The sequence below is a fragment of the Cololabis saira genome, chromosome 15 (assembly GCF_033807715.1).
Source record: "Cololabis saira isolate AMF1-May2022 chromosome 15, fColSai1.1, whole genome shotgun sequence".
NCBI lineage: Eukaryota > Metazoa > Chordata > Actinopteri > Beloniformes > Belonidae > Cololabis > Cololabis saira.
The window spans coordinates 41,309,107-41,331,326 of record NC_084601.1 but is presented as its reverse complement, the minus strand read 5'-3'; the positions used below and the strand labels follow the sequence as shown (position 1 = coordinate 41,331,326).

The 22,220-nt window shown below is 41.5% G+C and overlaps 1 protein-coding gene and 1 non-coding gene across 2 annotated transcripts in view; one reads left to right on the top strand and one right to left on the bottom strand.

Moving 5' to 3' along the window:
* The first annotated feature begins 1,817 nt into the window (after positions 1–1,817).
* On the top strand, positions 1,818–1,891 carry trnat-agu (transfer RNA threonine (anticodon AGU)). The gene has a single exon. It is a non-coding gene; the product is annotated as a tRNA-Thr (tRNA).
* Positions 1,892–9,083: 7,192 nt separating this feature from the next.
* The window catches only part of LOC133460936 (zinc finger protein 845-like), a 53,413-nt gene continuing 40,276 nt past the window's right edge, over positions 9,084–22,220 (bottom strand). Inside the window, exons 3-4 of the mRNA XM_061741651.1 lie at positions 9,824–10,411; positions 9,084–9,655 (exon numbers count right to left, since the gene is read on the bottom strand). Coding sequence (XP_061597635.1) covers positions 9,282–9,655; positions 9,824–10,411 — 962 coding nt within the window. The 3' untranslated portion in view covers positions 9,084–9,281. The remainder of the gene's footprint in view (positions 9,656–9,823; positions 10,412–22,220) is intronic.

Genomic DNA, 22,220 nt, shown 5'->3' with positions numbered 1-22,220 from the left:
TTGGTAAATGATGTCACTTTTAATCTCAAACAATGTCAACTTGGCATTAAAAGTGACATCATTTACCGAATGACACTTAATGACGACTGTCACTCTGCTGGTCCAGGATGAAGACTGGATCATGAGCTAATTTTATTCCATGCAAGGATTCACAATTAAATCCATGCACTCTTTGTACATGAGACGCCAGGTGCTGGAAGTCAATCTGGCCTTGCAGCAGAAGATGCTGAAACATCCAAATGAGGTTCTGGAGAGACATGTTCCAAAACGAGACGAGGTAACTGAGAGTTTACAGAGGCCCTGTGGCTTAGTTCAGGGGTTCTTAACCTTTCTGACCTGGGGGCCCAATTTTTTCAGTACAGAGTGGCCCGGGGCCCATTAAATATAAACACTCTATAGCAGAAAATTTACTAAAATTTACAAGCGAAGGTCCAGAACATCATAATATATATATATATATATATATATATATATATATATATATATATATATATATATATATATATATATATATGTGTGTGTGTGTGTATATATATATATTCAAGTAGCCTCATAGTTGTATCAACATCTGCATCTGACTGTTATATTAAAAAAAGTACATATTTGCCAATTAACATGTTTAACTTGAATTAAACATATTTTTTTCTCTTAAAAATAAAGTAGATTTTATTTTATTTTTCAAATGCTATCTTATTTTATTTCTCTACCAGCAGTTTGAATTTCCCCTTTTCTTTGTTAATTGTCTCAACACATTTTTATACTAAATTAATATAAACACATCTTAACAATTTAACAGTTTTTCTTTCTTCCCCTCTTATAATCTTTTGCCCCCACTTTCTGTTGTTCAGTGAGAGAACTGAGCTCTAATTTCTTCTGTCAGGACTTTAAATCTGGGCTGGATGGTGTCAGGTTCTCATGCACATGAGAAAGTGCTCATTGATGAACCTGGAACGATATTTAGTTTTAATTATGTTCACTGTGGAGAAAGCTGCTTCACAGCTGTATGTGGACCCAAACATGTTTAAGATGGTCAGCTTATTTTCTGTGACTTCAGTTCAGACTTGAGTGGATATGTTTGATGAAAAACTTTGTGTTTTGTTTCAGTGGCGTTTCACTTTCGCACTTTGAACGCCACGGTCTCTGAACGTATGAGACACTGGTTTTGTCCCAGTGGGAAGACTGAACAGGATGAATTTGTCCATTCCGGGTTGCATATTTAAAAATACAGCGAGGACAAAACTTAGTTTGATTTTACTTTAAGTTATTTACATTAATAAGTTGTCAGGACTCAGTGTGTCGGGTTCATCCGAGCCTGATCAGCTGCGACGGGCACAGCCCGCACCGCAGCTCTCTGGTCGCGCTGCAGCAGTTACTTTCCGATGCTTTTTCGAAAGCCCGAACAGTCCAGTCCAGCAGACACGACAGCCCACGCATCTACATCTACCATCTTTCACCAGTAACGACGGAGCCCACCGCCCGAGCGGCAGCCTCAGCCGACCTCCCCGGCCGCGGGGACGCGCCGGAATAAATGATCACGCCGCGCTTGCTCGCTCTGGGCGCAGACCCAATTAATCGACCCCTAATCCTGGCGGATCTAAACCTACTCTGTGCAAAATGAAGGATTTTCTCTGTAAATACACACCATTTCTCTTACTATTACACGTACAGCTAGCTGAGTGTCTTCTTCTCCTCATTTGGTTGGGAGTTGCTATGCAGTCCCGCGGCCCTCGCGGCCCACACGTACAAAACTGAATTTTTTTTGGCGGCCCACTAGATGGCGCTCGCGGCCCAAGTGTGGGCCGCGGCCCTATGGTTAAGAATCACTGGCTTAGTTGGTCAAAGCACCTGTCTAGTAAACAGGAGATCCTGGGTTCAAATCCCAGCAGAGCCTCTAAACTCATCTGTCTTTGGAGGAGAGAAAGATTAGAGATGTTTCATTCATTCATAGTTCAACTGTGGTGGTGAAATGGTTAAATGACATGTAGCTTAATAAAGAAAGAAAATCACATTGAATTTTTCTTAACCAAACTTAATTCACACATAAAGTTCTTCTAAGAGATGTGGACTGCTTGAGAGGGAGGTAGTGTCTGGTTCTTCTCCTTTTAGTCGCTTTAATGCTTTGCTGTTCTTCACTCGTGCCACAAGGTGGGGTACTCCTGCAATTCTTTTTGACCAAATGTGTATTTCTTTACGTGGTGTGTCTGACAGTCAGTTACTTCCCAAGTTTGACCTCACTTAAAAAAGTCTCTACTTGGTTCGGGAGACTGTGCATGTAACTCAAGTTGTTGTAAACCAGGCCTGGATCAAACACATTTATTTACTTTATTGTTTTCTCCTCTTCTACTAACTCACACACACACTCTTATCTTGGTCATAAACCCCCAAGCTTGTTTGAGTCATGTGACACACACACACACACACACACACACACACACACACACACACACACACACACACACACACACACACACACACACACACACACACACACACACACTAGGGGTGTAACGGTATTTGTCACGGTTCGGTGCACGTAGTCATACGGTGAATACGTCTGACTGAGTTAAAAAAAAAAAAAAAAAAAAATCAATCATCGTTTTTTTTTCCCTTTATAAAAATCAACAGTAACGTTCCATTACATACCTAAATGTGTGCTAGTCTGTGCATATCAATAAATATATGTGCAATTCATATATCATCATAAATTGTAGGCTATAATAACGATAAAATGTTCATATTCTTAATTTACAACTGTCCTGAACGCATCAGGGCCGTGAACCAACGCGGATTGGGTGTAAAGCCTGATTTATGGTTCTGCGTTAAATCGACGCAGAGCATACGCCGTAGGGTACGGCGCAGTCTACGGCGAGGTTATGCGGCGACGCGCAACCTTCGCCGTAGGCGCTGCGTTGGTGTAACGCGGTACCATAAATCAGCCTTAACAGTCACAGTGAAGGAGATTAGCGCTAAAGTTTAAAAGAGGACTAAATTTGTACAAAGTTTTGAATGTTACCCCGTTTTCCACGTTACCTGGATTATTTTGGGTTATGGAAGAGTCAACTACCCAAGTGAGTCAGTGTAACCTTCATAAATAATTTATTTATCAGAATGTTGTGTAGCTTTGACCAGCTGCCTATTTTAATGTGCTTTGTGTTGTTGTCAACGAGACCGCCGAGTCTATTCTCTGTTATAGAGCTCAGAAATGATGTTATAGACCGCTGTGTCTATATCTATCTAAATAGATGGTGTAATTTTAGACCAGTTAGGTTTTTTGTATTTTGTATTTAAGCTGTATCAAAGATGGAACTGAGTCAGTCTGTGACTATCTGAGTTTTCAGCTTCATGTGATTGGCAGCAGGCGTGTGTGTGTGTGTGTGTGTGTGTGTGTGTGACTTTACTCTGCTTTCTGCAGCATAGGCCTATAGGCTTGGCTCAATAAAAGTGAGAATAAATGTAGTTTGATGGGTAGGATGATGTTGTTGAACATTAAAATGACTATCATAAGGCCCATGGAGAATGCTCCGCCCCCAGACGGCTCTGCCCATATGCAGCAGTAGAGGAGCCCGGGTTCAAGTATTTATTAAAAGTCCTCGAGCTCGTTACAATGTCCCATCCCGCACTCACATAAAAAACATAAAAAATTAAAAACACTAATGCAAAAGTTAAATGTTTTATTCTATTTATTTATTTAAGAGATGCTTTTTAGTTTTCTAGCCAATTGAACAAACTTTAACTTTCAAATGCTATGATCAAAATAAAGGAAGAAAAAACTCGTCTTATACATTTGGGACTTTTTGTATTTTTATATATATATATATATATATATATATATATATATATATATATATATAACAGTGGAGCAAAAAAGTATTTAGTCAGACCACCGGTTGTGCAAGTTCTCCCACTTAATAAGATAAGAAAGGTATAGATATATCTGTAATTTTCATCACAGATATATCTCAACCATAAGAGACAAAATGAATAAAGAAATCAGAAAATCACATTGGCTGATTTTTAGAGAATGTATTTGCAAATTATAGTTTAAAATAAGTATTTGATCAATAACAAAAGTTAATCTCAATACTTGTGTTACTGGTTATCAATACTGATAACCAGTTAAAACAGGGGCCATTAATGCAGGTAACGAGTGGAGGACAGAGGAACCTCTTGAAGAAGAAGTTACAGATCTGTGAAAGGCAGAAATCTTGCTTGTTTGTAGGTGAACAAATACTTGTTTTACCCAGGAATTTATCAATTCATTCAGTAAAAATCCTACAATGTGATTTCTTGGATTCTTTCCCCCCATTCTGTGTCTCATAGTTGAACACCTCTCATCTTTTTAAGTGGGAGAACTTGCACAATTGGTGGCTGACTAAATACTTATTTGCCCCACGGTATGTCCCGCAACATGAGTCTTTCAAAGCAGGTAATCGAAAACCTGCAGCATCCATCTTGCTGTCGGGAAAATGTGGCAACCATAGATTATTTGCATGGAATTAAAATTTTTGCACACTGATTTTAAAGAATGTCAGTTTCTGTAGTTCAGAGAGAAGCAAGAGATAAAATATTTCCCTCAGCATGAGCCTCTCAGAGCATGCAGGAGAAAAACCTGCAGTATCCATCTTGCTGTGGGCATTTTAGCAATCAGTCTTGTTACGGCCCCCAGCCGTTAGTGCCTTTGATTTAGTGTGTAATTGTACTTATATTTTGTTTCTGTATTTTTGGGCGAGTGAGCACTCCTTTTTTTGATCCATCTTGTTCTTCCTACCGACAGTTCAGATTGACAGGTCCCGCCTCCTGCCGCAGCCATTGGTCCTCCGCAGCTGGGGCAGATGAGACTGGCGAACTGACAACAAGCTGCTGGTCCACCTGAAAAGCTGCTGGTCCACCTGAAAAGCTGCTGGTCCACCTCAAAAGCAGCTGGTCCACCTCAAAAGCTGCTGGTCCACCACAAAAGCAGCTGGTCCACCTCAAAAGCTGCTGGTCCACCTCAAAAGCAGCACACCTCAGTCAGCATTTCGAGGGCTGCTACTGTTCAGTGTGGCAATCCTCCTCGCTGTGTTCTGTGCTTGATAATCTGTGTTAGTCTGCTGTCTGCTTGTGAGCAGTTCTTGCTTGAGTTAGCTGTGTGGTTTTGTAACCGGCTGTAGCCTGTCTTTTATTTTATACCGAAGCAGTAAGGGTAAACCGCCATTTAATTTGATCCCCTTTTTTTGTTAGTTTAGGAAGTTAGGCTCAGAGATTGTAATTTTGTTTGATCTTTTGTTTCGTCCCAGGGCTTAGGTAGTCTGGTTGAGAAGGTAGTTTCTTTTGTTTGTTATTTTGGCCTAGGTTTACCCCGAAGAGAAGCTTCATTTTTCGTTTCGTCATTTTGTTTTGGTTGTGCTCACCCAGTTAGCACGGATTTAAACTTTTTTATTGAAAACCTTGAACTGTGCAAAAATAAATACAGCCTTTTTGTTGTAAACCGTCTCTCGCTGCCTCATTTTTATGTTGCGCCTCTGTTCCCCTAGTCTGGGACGTAACAGTGTCTTGGCCCGCCGATTTCAGGGCATGGCAGTGTCCGTAGTGTAGTGGTTATCAAGTTCTCTTAACACGCGAAAGGGCCCCTGTTCAAAACTGGGTAGAAACATGTATGACTTTGCAATAGCATTATTTGGACTTGGAAAACCACTCCAGTCCTCTACTTGGTGCTCAGGACAGGAAGGCTGAGCACCTCTTTCTCATATTGGGTCTCATGCAGAAATGAAATTTGTTGCAGTTCCACAACTGACCAAAGGTCAGTCATTCTCCATTCACCTACACTTTAAAATGTACAACTTTATAACAAAAAAACATTAACTACCTGACTTTAGAAAAGATTTAGAAAAGTTTTTTCTTGATTGTTTTCACACCCATGACATCTCTGTGGTGGGTGTTTTTTTTTTTTTGTACCACAACAGGACAATGTATATAAAGCCATACATTTATTTCTAATATGATTCATATGAAGATAACTTCAAAGTCAAGACTTGAAGAAAAGGAAGAGATAAAATATATCTCAGAGAATGAGTCTTTCAGAGCAGCCAGGAGAAAACCTGCAGTATCCATCTTGCTGTCAAGACTTGTAGCAGAATTTTTTACAGGATTTCTTTTGTTATGCCCGCCGACTTTGCAGGTCAAAGCATGTCAGTTTCTGTAGTGTAGCGGTTATCACGTTAGCCTAACACGTGAAACGCCCTGTTTGAAACTTGGTGGAAACGTGAGACTTTACAGTGTTATTATTTGGACTTGGAAAACCACTCCAGTCCTCTTCTTGGTGCTCAGGACAGGAAGGTCGACCATCTCTTTCTTGCATTGGGTCTCATGCAGAAATTAATTTTGTTGAAAAAGAAAGTAATTCACCTAAGTAATAATTCACCTACACTTTAAAATGTCCAACTTTACAGGAAAAAGAAACATTAAATGCCTGCTATAAAAAGAGGGAAAAAATGTTTTTTTCTCAAGGTTTTTTTTTCACACTTATGACATCTCAGTGGTGGATGATATTTTATTCTACCACAAAAGGACAACTTATATAAAGCGATACATTTATTTCTAATATAATTGATGTTGTGCCACAGGGGAGGTGCTGGTTCAGTTATCAAAGAGTCATTAATGATTGTCGAAGGACAATCATTAATAATTAATAAAGTAGATTATCAAATTGAATTATCAAAATGACTTAATCAAAACGGGGCACCACCTGATTTAAATCAAGAAAAAGATAACTAAACAGCAAAAATCAGTCTCAAGGTAGATTATTCTTCAGAATAATAGTGAAGGGAGGAGTTTGAACAAAGGCCTTGGCAACAACAGTTGTGACAAATAAGCACAAACAACTTCTCTCATTCAAATTAATCAGAATTTATTTACACAAGTGTCGAGAAGATGGTAAAACAACACTTCGGAATAAATTCTGATGGCTAAACTACCCAAAAACAACAACTAACTAAACATGTACACAAAACTTTAGATTACCTGAAGGGGGGGTGTGGGTGGTAGCAGGAGCAGAATTAGGGGAGAAAACAATAAGATAAACAAACACACTCAACTAATGAGCACAGTTGTGACGGGATCACCAGTCCGGCTCACAACGTAAAACTAACTTTTAAAATGTGTTACTAAGTTTCTCTGCCCAGATACAGAACAGCCTCTTACGTGAATCTTTGTAAATGAAGAGAAAGTGGTTTGATCCGGCCGGTCAGTGTTTCTTGATGAAACAAAGAGTAGTTACGCTCAGCAGGGGATCCTGATAAAGAGCGTCTCTCTCTCTCTCTCTCTCTGGTCCAGATGAGGACCAGTGTGGATGAGGGGAATACATGGGCACAGCAGCTGGGCCTCCTTCAGCTCCAGGTCGGTCCAAAGGCGTTCACGTCGAGGCCTGCAGGGTCCCTGGTTCGGCTCCTCTTTGGGCTCAGAAAACTTGCGGGCCACTCGCTGCGAAACGGACAGAGCAGAGGGGAAGAGAGCGAGGAGAAGAGAGCTTTTCCTTTTATAGCTGGCCCAGGAAGTCAAGGCCCCCCCTGTGGCTTGGGGTCTGTGTCCAGTCAGGGGCTGTTCCTTATCCCTGCAGGGCCTTAGATGCAAATCCTGGTTGAGCTTTGCGTCCATGGGGTTTCCTTTGTTCCAAACCATGCGGTCAGGTATCATAAACTCGAGGCTGGTCTCAGCCTGAGGTCCCAGAACTGGGCCTCAAAGGTGACCCAAGGCCTCAACTGTTCATACAATCACACAATCCATAGTTCATATCGGACTGTGGCCCAACAAATATTTTTCATATCTTTTCTCATCATTTGTATTGTGCTGGCCGATCGGGACGGCTGACTTCCTCATTCTGCGCTGGGTGAGGGGATGGTGGGGTGGATTGGACTTGTGGGTGTATATGTATGTGGAAATGTGTGTATCTGTGTATTATATATATATATATATATATATATATATATGCTTTAATGCATCTAGAAATATTTGTGTGAGAATGCCCGTAATGAATAAGATTGTACACGGTAAATAATGTATGCTTTTATGTATAGATGAATACAGGGTATACAGGGTAAATAGTGTTTATATAGAGGGACATGTAACTGCAAATGGCAATAATCACCCAGGGATCCGCAAATGTATACTCATGTATACCACAATATGTTTACACTGTGTAAAATTGTTAATATTAATTTGTGTAACTTCTCAATACATTAAGATTTTAGACATCTGTTTTGGGAGAAATCTCACTTAGAATTCGAGAGCGGTCGGCTGTGCAAAAATGAATCAGACACACGCTCGCTTTTGCTATAAGATATGAATACATTTATTACCAGCCAGAAAAGCAAGCAAAAAAAAGAAGACTCACACACAACTGCCCTTTGCTAGGATAACTGTGTCAGGTTATCCCCCGCAAATGGCAGAGCAACAAACAATTACACAGGGGCTAGGCTTGATAACTCTTACCTCGACACACAAAGGACTGGAGAGCCGGAACAGTCCAGGGGCAGAGCAGCCATCAACCCGCTCGGCGTCCGTGCACTAGACCCGCAGCTGACTCTGACCCGACTTCCGGCTTTCTCCGTCTTTATATGACAGCTCGCGGAGGGGGAGCGAAAGGGCCCCTTCAACCCCCGCCCGCAAGCTCTCACGCTAAGCCTTGGTTCACACGGGACTGAGCTTCCCGTGTGAACAAGCGCCTCTCTCACAGTTACATTAAACAACAGGTGCATAGCTGATATGACTGTTTTGAGAACTAAGGACATTTCAGGACACAAAACTTATTTTTTCTTCCATCATTCCACCTCTTGGCCTGGAAATGTCCTAATTCAAAAACAAGCATAATACATGAGCATAATTAATAAACAAGCATGATACATGAGCATAATTAATATGAAAAGTTGAATTAAGGGCATTCCAGGACACCAAACATATTCCGCTTCTCAACATCCAATAAAAAGCTGCTGCTTCAAAAAAAAAAAAGTCTCTTGCATTCATTGTTCAAGTATGTTCGAGCATGTCTGTTACTTACACTACCATCATATTCAAAATAAAGACTTTTGAATTGAATTCTTGTACTTAATTTTCCAAATCTGGTTATAACTGAACAGCTCTTACAGCTGTAAGAATCTGCTGCTTTTTTAAAAAAATATTCAAAATCCTTCCCACAATCGAACCACCAGAATTATTTCTTTCAAACTAAATTAACTAAACTAAATTGGTGCCTTTTAACTGAACTCTCAAAATAAATGATTTTAGCACTGATCACAAATGTACACTTTTTATTCAGTGTGAATCCGTTTATGTCTCGTCAAATGACCTTGCAGGGCAAAAGCCGCTCCACACTGATCGCATTTGTAAGGCTTGTCTCCAGTGTGAACACGTTGATGACTCGTTAGAGTACTTTGCTGGGCAAAAGCCGCTCCACACTGATCACATCTGTAAGGCTTGTCTCCAGTGTGAATACGTTGATGTCTCGTTAGAGCACCTTGCTCGACAAAAGCCGCTCCACACTGATCACATCTGTAAGGCTTGTCTCCAGTGTGAATACGTCGATGTCTCATTAGAGCACCTTGGTCGGCAAAAGCCGCTCCACACTGATCGCATCTGTAAGGCTTTTCCCCAGTGTGAATACGTTGATGTCTCGTTAGCGCACCTTGGTCGGCAAAAGCCGCTCCACACTGATCGCATCTGTAAGGCTTTTCCCCAGTGTGAATACGTTTGTGAGTTGTCAAATCACCTTTCCGGGCAAAAGCCACTCCACACTGATCGCATCTGTAAGGCTTGTCTCCAGTGTGAATATGTTGGTGACTAATTAGACCACTTTGCTGGGCAAAAGCCGCTCCACACTGATCGCATCTGTAAGGCTTTTCCCCAGTGTGAATACATTGATGTCTCGTCAAATGATCTTGCCGGGCAAAAGCTGCCCCACACTGATCACACCTGTAAGGCTTTTCCCCAGTGTGAATATGTTGGTGAGTCTTCAAATGAACTTGCCGGGCAAAAGCCGCTCCACACTGATCGCATCTGTAAGGCTTTTCTCCAGTGTGAATACGTTGATGTGTCGCTAGAACACCTTGCAGGGCAAAGGCCTTTCCACACTGATCACACCTGTAAGGCTTGTCTCCAGTGTGAATACGTAGATGTCTCGTTAGAGCACCTTGCTGGGCAAAAGCAACTCCACACGGATCACACCTGTAAGGCTTCTCTCCAGAGTGAATACGTTGGTGTCTCGTTAGTTGACTTTGCCGGGCAAAAGCCGCCCCACACTGATCACAGCTGTAAGGCTTGTCTCCAGTGTGAATACGTCGGTGACTCGTTAGAGTACCTTTGTGGGTAAAAGCCGCTCCACACTGATCACACCTGTAAGGCTTGTCTCCAGAGTGAATACGTTGGTGAGTCGTCAAATCACCTTGCCGGGCAAAAGCCGCCCCACACTGATCACAGCTGTACGATTTATCTCCAGTGTGAGTTTTCTTATGGATCTTCAGGTTTGATGAAGTAATAAAGACTTCCTTGCACTGGTCACAGCAGTATCTTTTGAGTCTTCCTTTGACTTTATGATTCTGAAAAAACAGAGAAGATGACTTAGATTATTTTGGCCTTTTCAGTTTAAATGAAGTGCTGCATTTCGTGTTCTTTGCTGTGAAACAATTAAGTTTATCTTATGAGGAATGATGTTAAACATATTCTATTATGACTGGTCCTTAACAGTATGAGACCTTCAGGTGAGACTTAAGGGGGGCGAATGTCCTTGCATGGCCGACACGCGTATCCTGGATTCGTTTTACACATCTGCATTGTCCAAAAAACACTGAACGCCTCTGCAACCTGCAGTTCTCGGTTCGCCCACGAGTGGTGCTGGTCCAGCTCAGAGGACCAGTTGAACATGAGTGACTTGACGTGGAAGTCGGGAAATTGTTGAATTCTTTTGAGAGAGGCTGACTGAGCAGGAGCTGTCATCCTCATATTTATGATCGACATTGCCACTGCACAGTGACAAACATCCGTGTCAAATTAGCGGGCGGCAAATTGGCAGTCCTTGGTACAGATATGAAGATATACAAGCAAGTGGAAAGAACTGTGTAACATTTATGTCTGTGCTCGTCTGAAGATGCAGGGCAAACACAGCAGTCATGGTGCTGATGGGTGGACACCAACTTTACTCCAGATATTTCGGTAAATGAATCTCTTGACGACATGCGCGTGTATGTTCCAAGCTTGTAACTGGCTGCTATAGCTTGTCCCCATCGCCACATAGAGCAGGATGACAGCCAACTGCTCTGCTGCGGTCTCAAACACACCTGGGGCAAGGTGGGTAAGGTGTCTTGCCTAAGGACACTACGACAGCAACTGGGACGGAGCAGGATTTGAACCGCCAACCTTCCGATCATTGGACGACCTGCTCTACCACCTGAGCTGGACTATGTGATGCGTAACAATCTGAGTAAGTCCCTCTATTTTTCCACTTTCATTCAGGTCATCCCCACTGGTGGAGCACTGTAATTTAACTTATAATTGTAAACTGCCTGTGTATGTGTCTATATTAGGGGTGGAACGGTTCATGAAAATAATCCGAACCGTTCGGTACAACTGCTTCGGTTCGGTGCGTGTGTGTGCCGTTCGGTTCATATGCATGCGAAACTTTATCAGTTTTTCATAATGGAAGTAATGGAGTGTAGTAGCAGGGACACACCTGCGGGTGGCGGAATGCAGTTGTAGCGGTTGCTTGTCTCAGCCGGCAATAATCACACGAAGAAGAAGTTTAGCAGCTGAGTTGTAGAGATGGCTAGTGGCAGCGTTAAAACATAAATAGAAGACGCACCGGCAGCACAATATCGCTCTGCAGTGTGGAGGCACTTTGGGTTTGGGGTGACATACGAGGCCGGCAAGAAAGTTGGTGACAAAAGTACCACCGTGTGCAAGCATTGTTCGACCCGCGTTATTTACGCTGCCGGCAACACGTCCAACATGTTGACTCACATGAAGAGACATCACCCCACTCTGTCACTGGACAGCACAAAGAGGAGAGGTACAGAACAACTTGTACTCCCTGCAGCTTTTAAACTACCTTTAAATGACAAGTCCGACAAGGCAAAAGCTATAACCGAAGCAGTGGGGTGTTTTATAGCTAAAGATATGCAGCCTTATGCCGTGGTGGAGGGTGGGGGATTTCAGCGCATGTTAAAAGCGCTTGAGCCACGATACAACGTCCCCTCCCGAAAATACTTCAGCAACACGGTAATACCCGCACTTTATGAAGAGACACGAAGAGGAATTGTTAAAGAGTTGTCTGAAGCAGCGTGTGTAGCCCTTACTACCGATGGATGGACCTCCAGGGCTACTGAAAGTTTCCTGACTGTAACTGTCCATCACATTACCTCAGAGTGGGAGCTAAAAAGTTCCGTTTTACAGACCCGCCCCCTATATGACAGCCATACAAGCCAGCATCTCTCTGAAGCACTGACAGAAGCACTGACAGAATGGAAGTTGGAAAGGGGCAGCAGCACAATCCCTGTTACTACAGACAATGCAAAAAATATGGTGAATGCAGTCAATGTAACAGCTGGACTGGGGCCACAAATTGGCTGCTTTGCACATACTGTTAATCTTGCAGCCAAGAATGCAGTATCAGTAAATCAGGTATCCCGACTCCTGGGAAGAGTTAGGAAGGTGGTAGCATTTTTCCATAAGAGTACCGTATTTTCGCGACCATTCGGCGCACCGTGTGGAAAGGCGCACCCTCATTTTTGTGTGTCATTTTTAGATTTAAAACATACATATGGCGCACCGACCCAAAAGGCGCAGTCTACAGAGCAGAGCTGCACACACGCGTGCCGCAAAACACGCCGGCCGGAAAACACACACACCCGCTGCAGAACGCACACACATGCAGAACGCACACACAAGCACACAAGCGCTTATTTAAAAAATAGAGCGGGAGCAAAACCTCTGTTTCTGCATTAAAGAGCTCCGCTAATTCAGCTGCGCCAGTCCGAATTTCCTCGGTGTCAGTCACTTTCTGCACAACAGTAAATAAACTTTTCATACCCCGTTGTGCGGATCCTCCCCCGCGCAGAGCCCGTCTCTCCCCAGCGGGGTGGAGCAGCGCGCGTCACAGCGGCTTTAACCGGGAATGTGACCTATTCGGACCGGCTGGGACCGAAGCCACCCACCTGTATGGGAGCAGGGGCTCCCGGGGAAAGACCAGCGGCATTTCGGCCGGATCTGCCCCGGGGATGGTGCGCCCTGGCCCGGCAAACCCGCGGCGGGAGCCTGGCGGCTCCTGAGCGCATCCTCTGCATCTTGGTTAGGCTACCAGAGATCAAACCGACAGATTTGCCTGAAAATCTCGCAGGGTGAAGTTGTTCCGACCTGGGACAGACCCCTGAATAAATAAAGGTAAGAAAATAAACGTTTCATACCCCGTTGTGCTGCGTTGTGCTGCGGATCCCGACCGCGGCGGTCCCGGGTCCCGCGCCCCGGGTCCCGGGTCCCGCGTCCCGGGTCCCGGGTCCCGCTCCGCGCTGGTCCCGGGTCCGCTCCCCGTCTGCTCCCCCGCGCTGGACCCGCTCACACACGCGCTGTCGGGGAGCCGGTACCGGGGTTTGTATCCGACAGGAGCTCCAGTCCGAATTTCCAGACCTGTCTCAGCCACCTGATCATCATCATCCCTTCATCCAGCCCCCCCTTTCCATTCGTCCTTATAATGACTCCGGCTGGAAACGTCTTATGCAAAGTTTTTCTTTTAAAAATCACCATAGGTTTCTGTCCATCAGCTGCGCCAGTCAAGCGCTACATAAATGAGAATCTGTGTGTGTCGCCGCGAATACACACCCGCGCATGTCGGGGTCCGGTACCGGGTTTGTAACCGACAGATTTGGCTGCAAATTTCGGAGGGTGAAGCTGATCAGACCTGAGACAGACCCCAGAAATCTCTGCTCGCAAAGCGGCCGGGAACCAGGTCGATTGGACCGCTTGGGGAACCAGGAAGTCGGGTTGCAGCAGCGCCCATCACCGCGCTGCTCCAGCCGCTGCTTTAACCGGGGAAAGTCACCGGTTCCGACATGCAAAACACACGCGCGCTGCAGAACAAGTGTGCTTATTTAAATAGAGCGGGAGCAAAACTTAGTTTGATTGTATTTTATTTCACTTTACACATCAAGCAAATCCTTAAAAGTTTTCATCTTCTGTTTCGCATTAAACAGCTCAGTGGATGGTCTCATTCAGCTTCACCCGCCCCCTTCTCCCTTTACCGTTCTCATGGCCGGCCTTACATTACCGTAATTCAGGTAATAGACACGGCGCACCGTTTCTTAAGGCGCCCGGCACATTTAAAAAAAAAAAAAGTTGCGCCTTATGGTCGTGAAAATACGGTACAACAGCCAGCCATGCCCTCAAACTCAAACAGGCGATGCTGGAATTACCAGCTCACAAATTAATTCATGATGTCACAACACGCTGGAACACAACATATGACATGTTAGAGCGTTATGTAGAACAGCAGGCTGCCATCTATTCTGCTCCGATGGACAAGGATATGAAGAAGAATGTCAAGGACATTGCTGTTTTGACTGACAGTGAGGCAAAACTGGCAGAGGATCTGATAAAGATTCTCAAACCTCTAAAGACTGTGACGACACTGATGAGCACAGAAACATCTCCCTCAGTGTCCATGATCATCCCTCTGCAGAAGATGATACTGAAATCCATGACACCAAGTGAAGAGGACAGCTCCACCTCCAAAGATGTTAAGGCAGCCATCACTAAAGACCTGGAGGGCAGATATGGGAACCCTGAACTTCAGGACTATCTGCACAGAGCCACAGCACTGGATCCAAGATTCCAGTCCCTGCCCTACTTGGAAGAAGCCTCTGTTCAGAAGATCTACCGTGATGTCACCAGAGAGATCATGGAAATTGAAGGTATTGTTTTTTATTTTATTTTGTAATTATAACTGAATTTAAACTAATTTTTACCTATTTTATCATCATAACAATTTCTCTATTTTTTAAACTAAACAATGATGAGAAACAATGAAGAGAATGATTTTTGTGTCTTTGCTGCTATGAAAGTGTTAGTTATCAATATTTTTAAAACAACTATGCTATTTGTCATTTTATCATGCAGGGTCAACCCAGAGAAGCCCAGATGGCCAGTTAATCCTCAGCTGGAGAGCCAGAGGCATCAGGGATGTCATCTCCTCCCCTTAAAAAATCTGCTATGGCAGAGCTCTTTGGAGAGCTCTTTACAACAGAGGAGAGAGCCACCAAGCCTTTGTCCCACATCATTAAGGAGGAAATCACAGCATACAGGGTCACAGGCTGCATTCCTGTGGATGCAGATCCACTTGCTTGGTGGAAAAGCAACGAACAAAAGTATCCTCACATTGCTAAGTTAGCACGACGTTACCTTGCAGTCCCAGGTACATCTGTACCAAGTGAGCGAATTTTTTCCACTGCAGGGGACATTGTCACTGCAAGTAGATCTCGTCTCTTAGCAGAAAATGTGGACAAATTGATCTTCTTGCAAAAGAACATGAAAACATGAGCAAAGCAGTGTTGAATAGTGCAGTGTATGTGTTAGTTTTGGTGTATGCTGCACTTAAATTTCAAGTGGCAAACTGATTATTTTATTTTAGATGGCACAGTGACACTTTAAGTTTTTATAAGAAATCCGGCGTTATTTATTTGTATTTCAAACACTGCAGTGCACTTTAATTTCAAGTGGAAAAATTATTTATTTTGTTATTTTAGATGGCGCAGTGATACGTTTTTATAAGAAATCCAGCATTATTTCTTTGTATTTCAAACACTGTACTTTTATTTTTAAGACTGAAGAAAACTCATCTTTCAATTAAAAATTTCAGAGTTGAAATATGTTGACATTGTTTTTGTGTTGATTCTAAACAAAGGAAACTAAACCGAACCGAACCGAAAACCGTGACCACAAAACCGTGATGTGAACCGAACCGTGGATTTTGTGAACCGTTCCACCCCTAATAGGAGGATATTTCAGTTGCTAGTATTGTTGGCTGTCTCTACAGTCATGAAAGTTAAATGCTATTAAAGCACTTTAAACTTTAAATCAAAGCATTTTGTTTTTTTCATATAAAATAAAATTTTATATAAAGTTTAGAAGTTTTGGGGCTTTTTCTTGACTCCTGCGCTGCTGAAATCAGGGCTTATTTCTATTTCTGAAAGGTGGCAACCCTAGTGCCGACACCAGCTGCTGGTCGTATAACGATGCACGCACGACAGTATGTAACTGACGTATGTAACTAGGTGCGCTTGTTTTATGTCTCTGAGAAGGAGAGACGAGAGCGTGCAAAAAGCCTGTAATTTAATTGCCCGCGGCTAAAAGCAAATACGTGACAATATATACTTGAATATTCACGATATAGTCAATTTGTACATCGCACAGAGTAGAAGCCGCGATACATCGACTATACTCGATATATCGCACAGCCCTAACTCAAATATGAAATAGAAATGAAAGCAAGATATTTAAAACGGAACTATTATGAATCAGGTCCCAAAGCAATGAAATTATTGACGAGATGTTTATGAAAACAACAAGCACAAATTACAGTCAGTAAAATGTATGACCCCAAAACAAATCAGCCCAAATATAAACCAAAAGAAATTGAAAATATCTTTAAAGATTATTACAAAGAACTCTAAACTGAATAGTCAGATTTGAACCAGGAAAATATTAAAACTTTCCTCAACTCCCTAGACCTACCTTCAATAGGCACAAAACAAAATGAACAAGTAACAACAAGGATAACAATGAAATTTGGAAAGCAATTGGCAAATTAAAATCAAATAAAGCACCTGGTAGCGATGGATTTCCCTCTGAGTGGTATAAAAAGTTTAGTGAAGAACTAACACCACTACTCCACAGTAATTTCAATTGGGTTATGAGTGATAATAAAATCCCCCCCCTCCTGGACTGAAGAAATAATTACACTTCTTCCCAAGCCCCTAAAAGATAAGGACTATTGCCAAAATTATAGACTGATATCAGTATTAAATATTTGATAGAGTTAATTTGGAATTTGTATACTTAACTCTGGAAAAATGTGGATTTAATAATAAGTCAATTGCGTGTATCAGGTCTATATATAACAAACCCACAGCTAGGCTGAAAGTGAATGGCTCTTTGTCAGAAAGATTGACCTTAGAACGAGGAACTAGACAGGGCTGCTGCCTTAGTCCCTGCACATTGAGCCGTTGGCCCAGATGGTTAGACAAGACCCCTCAATAAAAGGCATAGATATAAATGAACAAAAACATATAAGTTTGTTTGCAGATGATATTGTGATTTATTTGAAAAAAACCCAGTTGTTCATTCAAGCAGCTTACACAAACTCTAGAAAGATTTGGTTTATATTCAGGCTATAAAGTAAATATACTTAAAACCCAACTTCTCATGTTTAATTGCTCGCCTAATCAAGAACTGAGGGAATGGCAGATAAACTGGGAAACTAAATCAATAAAATATTTGGGCATAAAAGACCTTTCTAAATTATATAGAAGCAAATATGAACACATTGATAAAAACGTAAGGGAATACATTAATAGATGGATAACCTATCCACTGGGATTAATTGATAGGATAAATTTCAGGTCACAGTTACAGATCACTACAATTCAGGACAAACAGCCATGTCAAGCTTCGTGCCCTCATCAATCAGACTCATAAACAGCTGATCTTACCTATTCATTTTTGTACCCGCTTTTATACATATTTTTAAAAAATCATTGTATTTATCACGCACTTAACGGGGGACTTATATTTTTTATCTCTCTTTCTCTCGTATTTTATCTATGCTATGGTTTTACAGCATCTAAGTCCAGCAGTATTTGTGATTGCCCAATGTATGTTGCTTTATATTGATTGTTTGGTTTGTTTCTGTACTGTCCTGTTGCATATGTTATCTGTACACGCACTGATGCTGATGCTTTTCCACAAATGAAGTTCCTAACGGATAAATAAAGTTATTATTATTATATTATTATTATTAAATGTGGTTAAAATGAACATCCTGCCACGTTTGCTATATGTGTTCTTATCTTTACCGGTTGTGATATCGAAAGAACAATTAAACAAATGGGATAAATGCATATTAAGGTTTGTGTGGGGAGGCAAACGACCCATAATACGCTATACCACTTTATAATTGTCTAAAGACAAAGGGGGAATGGCACTCCCAAACCTAAAAGCGTCTTTTCATGCCGCTCAACTGCGTCATCTAATCAGCTGGTGTGATAAGGGGTATGTAGCTCGATGGAAAGATATTGAAATCTCCATATCCAAAAACACAATTCAAACGAATATTGGGGAAATAGAGACCCCCAGCCGCATAAGAGGAGAACATAATTTAACCCAGTGATTTCATTCACTTTAGAAACATGGTATTCCTTGGTGAAACAATTAAAACTTGGTAAGGAAATAGGATTGCTAAAATGGATTGTATTTGACGATACATTTATACCAAGAAAACTTGATGGGAGATTTAAACAGTGGGCAGAAAGAGGAATTACAGCCATGTGCACAACTATTAAAAAGGGTGAAATGAAAAGCTTCCAGGGACTAAAAAATGCACACGATCTAACTAATCAGGACTTATTTAGATACCTGCAAATGAGGGACTATTATATCAAAAATATGAGTATAAAATACATCCTATCATAAAACTACTGGCTAGGGCATATAGCCATGCCATCTGTTTTATATGGCTGCTTAATGGACTCCAGAATAAAATCAACATTGTATGTTAAAGCAAAGTGGGAAAGGGAGCTGGGTGAAGAGATTCCAGAGGGCAAATGGTATGATTTGTGGAAAACAATCCGACATACTACACAGTCTCAGAGATGGAGAGAATTTAATTGGAGGAACTTAATTTGATATTTTATCACACCTAAAATCAGAGCTAAACAGATAAATACTCACCAACCATGCTGGAGATTGTGTAACCACATGGATCCAGATCACACACACATATTTTGGAAATGTATAAATGTACAGCCCTTCTGGGGGAATGTCACTCAGTTCTCTGTAATGTACTGGGATATGTGATCCTGTCTTATTCTGTACCTTGGACATTTGGATGGATGGGAATATGTTGGAGACAGATATCTGGTCAAGATTCTCCTAGTGGCTGGGAAGAAGGCCATTACCAAAAACCGGCTCAAGTCTGATCCCCCCAGTAGCAAACAATGGATGTCAATTATAGATGAAATACCGGTGATGGAACATCTCACATACAAGTTGAAAATGAAAGAAGATCTCTTTATAATGAACTGGGGAAAATGGTTGTCATATAAGGAAAGAAGTGACTCTACATAACTGTGCACAGGATCTGTTCGATCTTTCTGAATAGTTATTATATGTTTGTTTTTGTATTAATTTGTTTTGTCCTCTTTAGTATTATCATTATTGCCGTTATTATTTTCTATTTGACAGTTTCTTTCCTGATCCGTGGATCTGAGGAATTAGTCTTAAATGTGTTTGTTAACATTGATAATGGAAATAAATCAAAATTGATAAAGAACAAAAATGTGGTGATGATGTCCTCCATCTCTAGACCTGCCCCCCCTGGCTCTGTGGGCCTGCTGATGGCCGGTGTCTCTTGGACCTTACCTTGGTGTCAGTGTTACGGGCCTCAGGTCCTGAGACCGCTGCAACAAGATTGGAGCTTTGCCTCACGGAGTTGAATCCTCCTAACTCTCCTCTGGAAACCTGGGAAGCAGAATTGAAACGTCAGGAGGGAGCCGGCCGTCTTTCTTCCCCGGAAAGCTTGGTCTGATTTATTTTGGAGACCACCTCTCTCTTCTATTGACTGTAAACTTTTGAAAGAAGGGTTGATAATTCCTGTCAGCCAATGCAATCAGTGTTTAAATGTGTATGAATGTTGGTGGTGGTCGGAGGGGCCGTTTGGCGCAGTATGGCAGCCACGCTTCCATCAGTCTGCAGGGCAGCTGTGGCTACAAAACGTAGCTACCACCACCGTTGAGAATGTGTATGAATGATTAATAGTTTAAGTGTAGCACTTTGAGCTTCATTGAATGTAAAGTGCATTACAAGTTTAATTTATTATTACGTGCGTATTCTCCAAAGGTAAACAGTCGCCAGAGCATACTGAGTGCACGGACGCCAGTGAGCATTAAACCAGTTTAAAAACAAATATAAAAACATGATTTTCACAAGGTACAAAGAGGAAGGGGTTTAGCGCCTTTAGGGGCCTGATATAACACTATTGGGTAGACTGGTTTATATTTATGTACAGAAATACATACATACATACATACTAGGGGTGTAACGATACACTAATGTCACGATACGGTACGATGCACGATATTGAGGTCACGATAACGATACGATACGATATTATAGCAGTATTTTTTTAACAACCTTGAATGAGGAACATATGACTGGAAAACATTGTCTTTTATTTTAAAGACACAAAATACAAAACAATGCTGTACGTTTGCCCTATTGTTACAGTTTGTAATGCTTTATAACTGTTTAAGTTTTAAAGAGAAAGCCAGGCCAACCATTTTCCACAAACTGAACTAAAAGTAAATGTCAGGTTTGCATTATGATCTTCTGTTACAGTTCAGTTACAATAAAAATATTTAGCCACAAACTGAATAGTTTCTCTCATGTATGATTTGACTTTTTTCTTTTCCAGAAATTTAACAACTAAAATGAAATAAATAAAAGTAAATAATTACATACAATTTTACATCATAAAAAAGATTGATTCATGCTCACCTTATAAGTGTAAGAGGAGATTTATTTTTGTTAAGAAGGTTATTTTGCTAATTCAGGGTTCATTATTTTATAAATATATTCTTTATATTCTGATGTAAATCAGGGACTATAATGACACTAGTCAGTTTATCTGTAGTGATTAGTCTGTTTTAGATTGGGCGGAGTGATACGCCACAGTACGGCACTAGGTGCTGTGTTGATGTTCTAAAATCCTACACTGTTGAGGGACATTAAAGTACACTGGAACTCAGCAGAAGTTGTCCCCGTGTTTGTCCTACTCACGACCCGAAAAAGGTTTAATTTAATAAGGTAAGGCTTCTTTCTACACCAGACTTAAAAGTTCAGAGCTCAAAACCCCGCTAGAGTCCCGTGATCGGGACCACAAAAAGGGACTAGTTTCTTCTGAGCAGAGGAAGATTTTGGTCCGTGGGTCGAGACGCGGTCGGCACGCGCGGTCGGATGCCCGTTACTAGTCAACACAACAAATTAATATTAATAACCCAATATCGCGACTTTGTCACCTCCACGACACGTTTCGTGGTGTTTTTGTATCGCGAAATTTCGTGGCACGATATATTGTTACACCCCTAATACATACATACATACATACATACTATGGTGCAAAAAAGTATATTTAAATATTTATATGGGCGTGTGTGTACAAATATATAGAAATACTCAACTGTGTGTATGTATGTATAGGTAAATGTGTGAGTATAATTATACTATAGTTAGTTATTATAAATACGTGTTAATAAATGATTATTGAATGGAAGTAGGATTAAATAAGTTTACACTTCTTCCTACTCCTTTTTACATGTAAATTAAGATAGTAAGTGTTAAAGTATGAAATTCTTTTTTTTTCTTATCTTCTTTTTAATTGTTGTTTTTTTACATGTACAAAATGAAAATAAAAAATTAAATAAATAAAAGTTCTCTATCTCTTGGTGATGAATATGGTTTGGGTCACAAAATAATCCTGAAGGAAGAAGATGGCATAAAAATAAGTGTAGATTAAGTTTTCAAAAACTACGTATGAGTGATGCTGGTGCTCTGTTTGAAACCAGATGGGTCATTGTCTCGGTTTCTTTGTTTGGGGCCATGTGGTCAACTGGAAGACAATGTGGTCTTACAGTTGATGTTAGACCTCAGAGTTGAAGTTACACCTTTACCATGTTCAGCACGTGGCTGCGGCTCGACACTTGCAACATTGTTAGACTCACTAAATAAACTTTAAAGGTTTCAAACAAAAACTTACCTGGTCCTGGTCCTGGTCTTTCTCCTTCTCCGTTTGCATTCTTCCAGAATGTTCCAATCTTCAATGTAACGGGAGTTTCTCTGGTCTGAACCAGAGCAGTGGATAAAACAGAGGCGACGCTTCCATAGGACTCCGTTGGAAATCATGGCGGCAGCACTTCCGGGTTATGGAGCCTTTATTT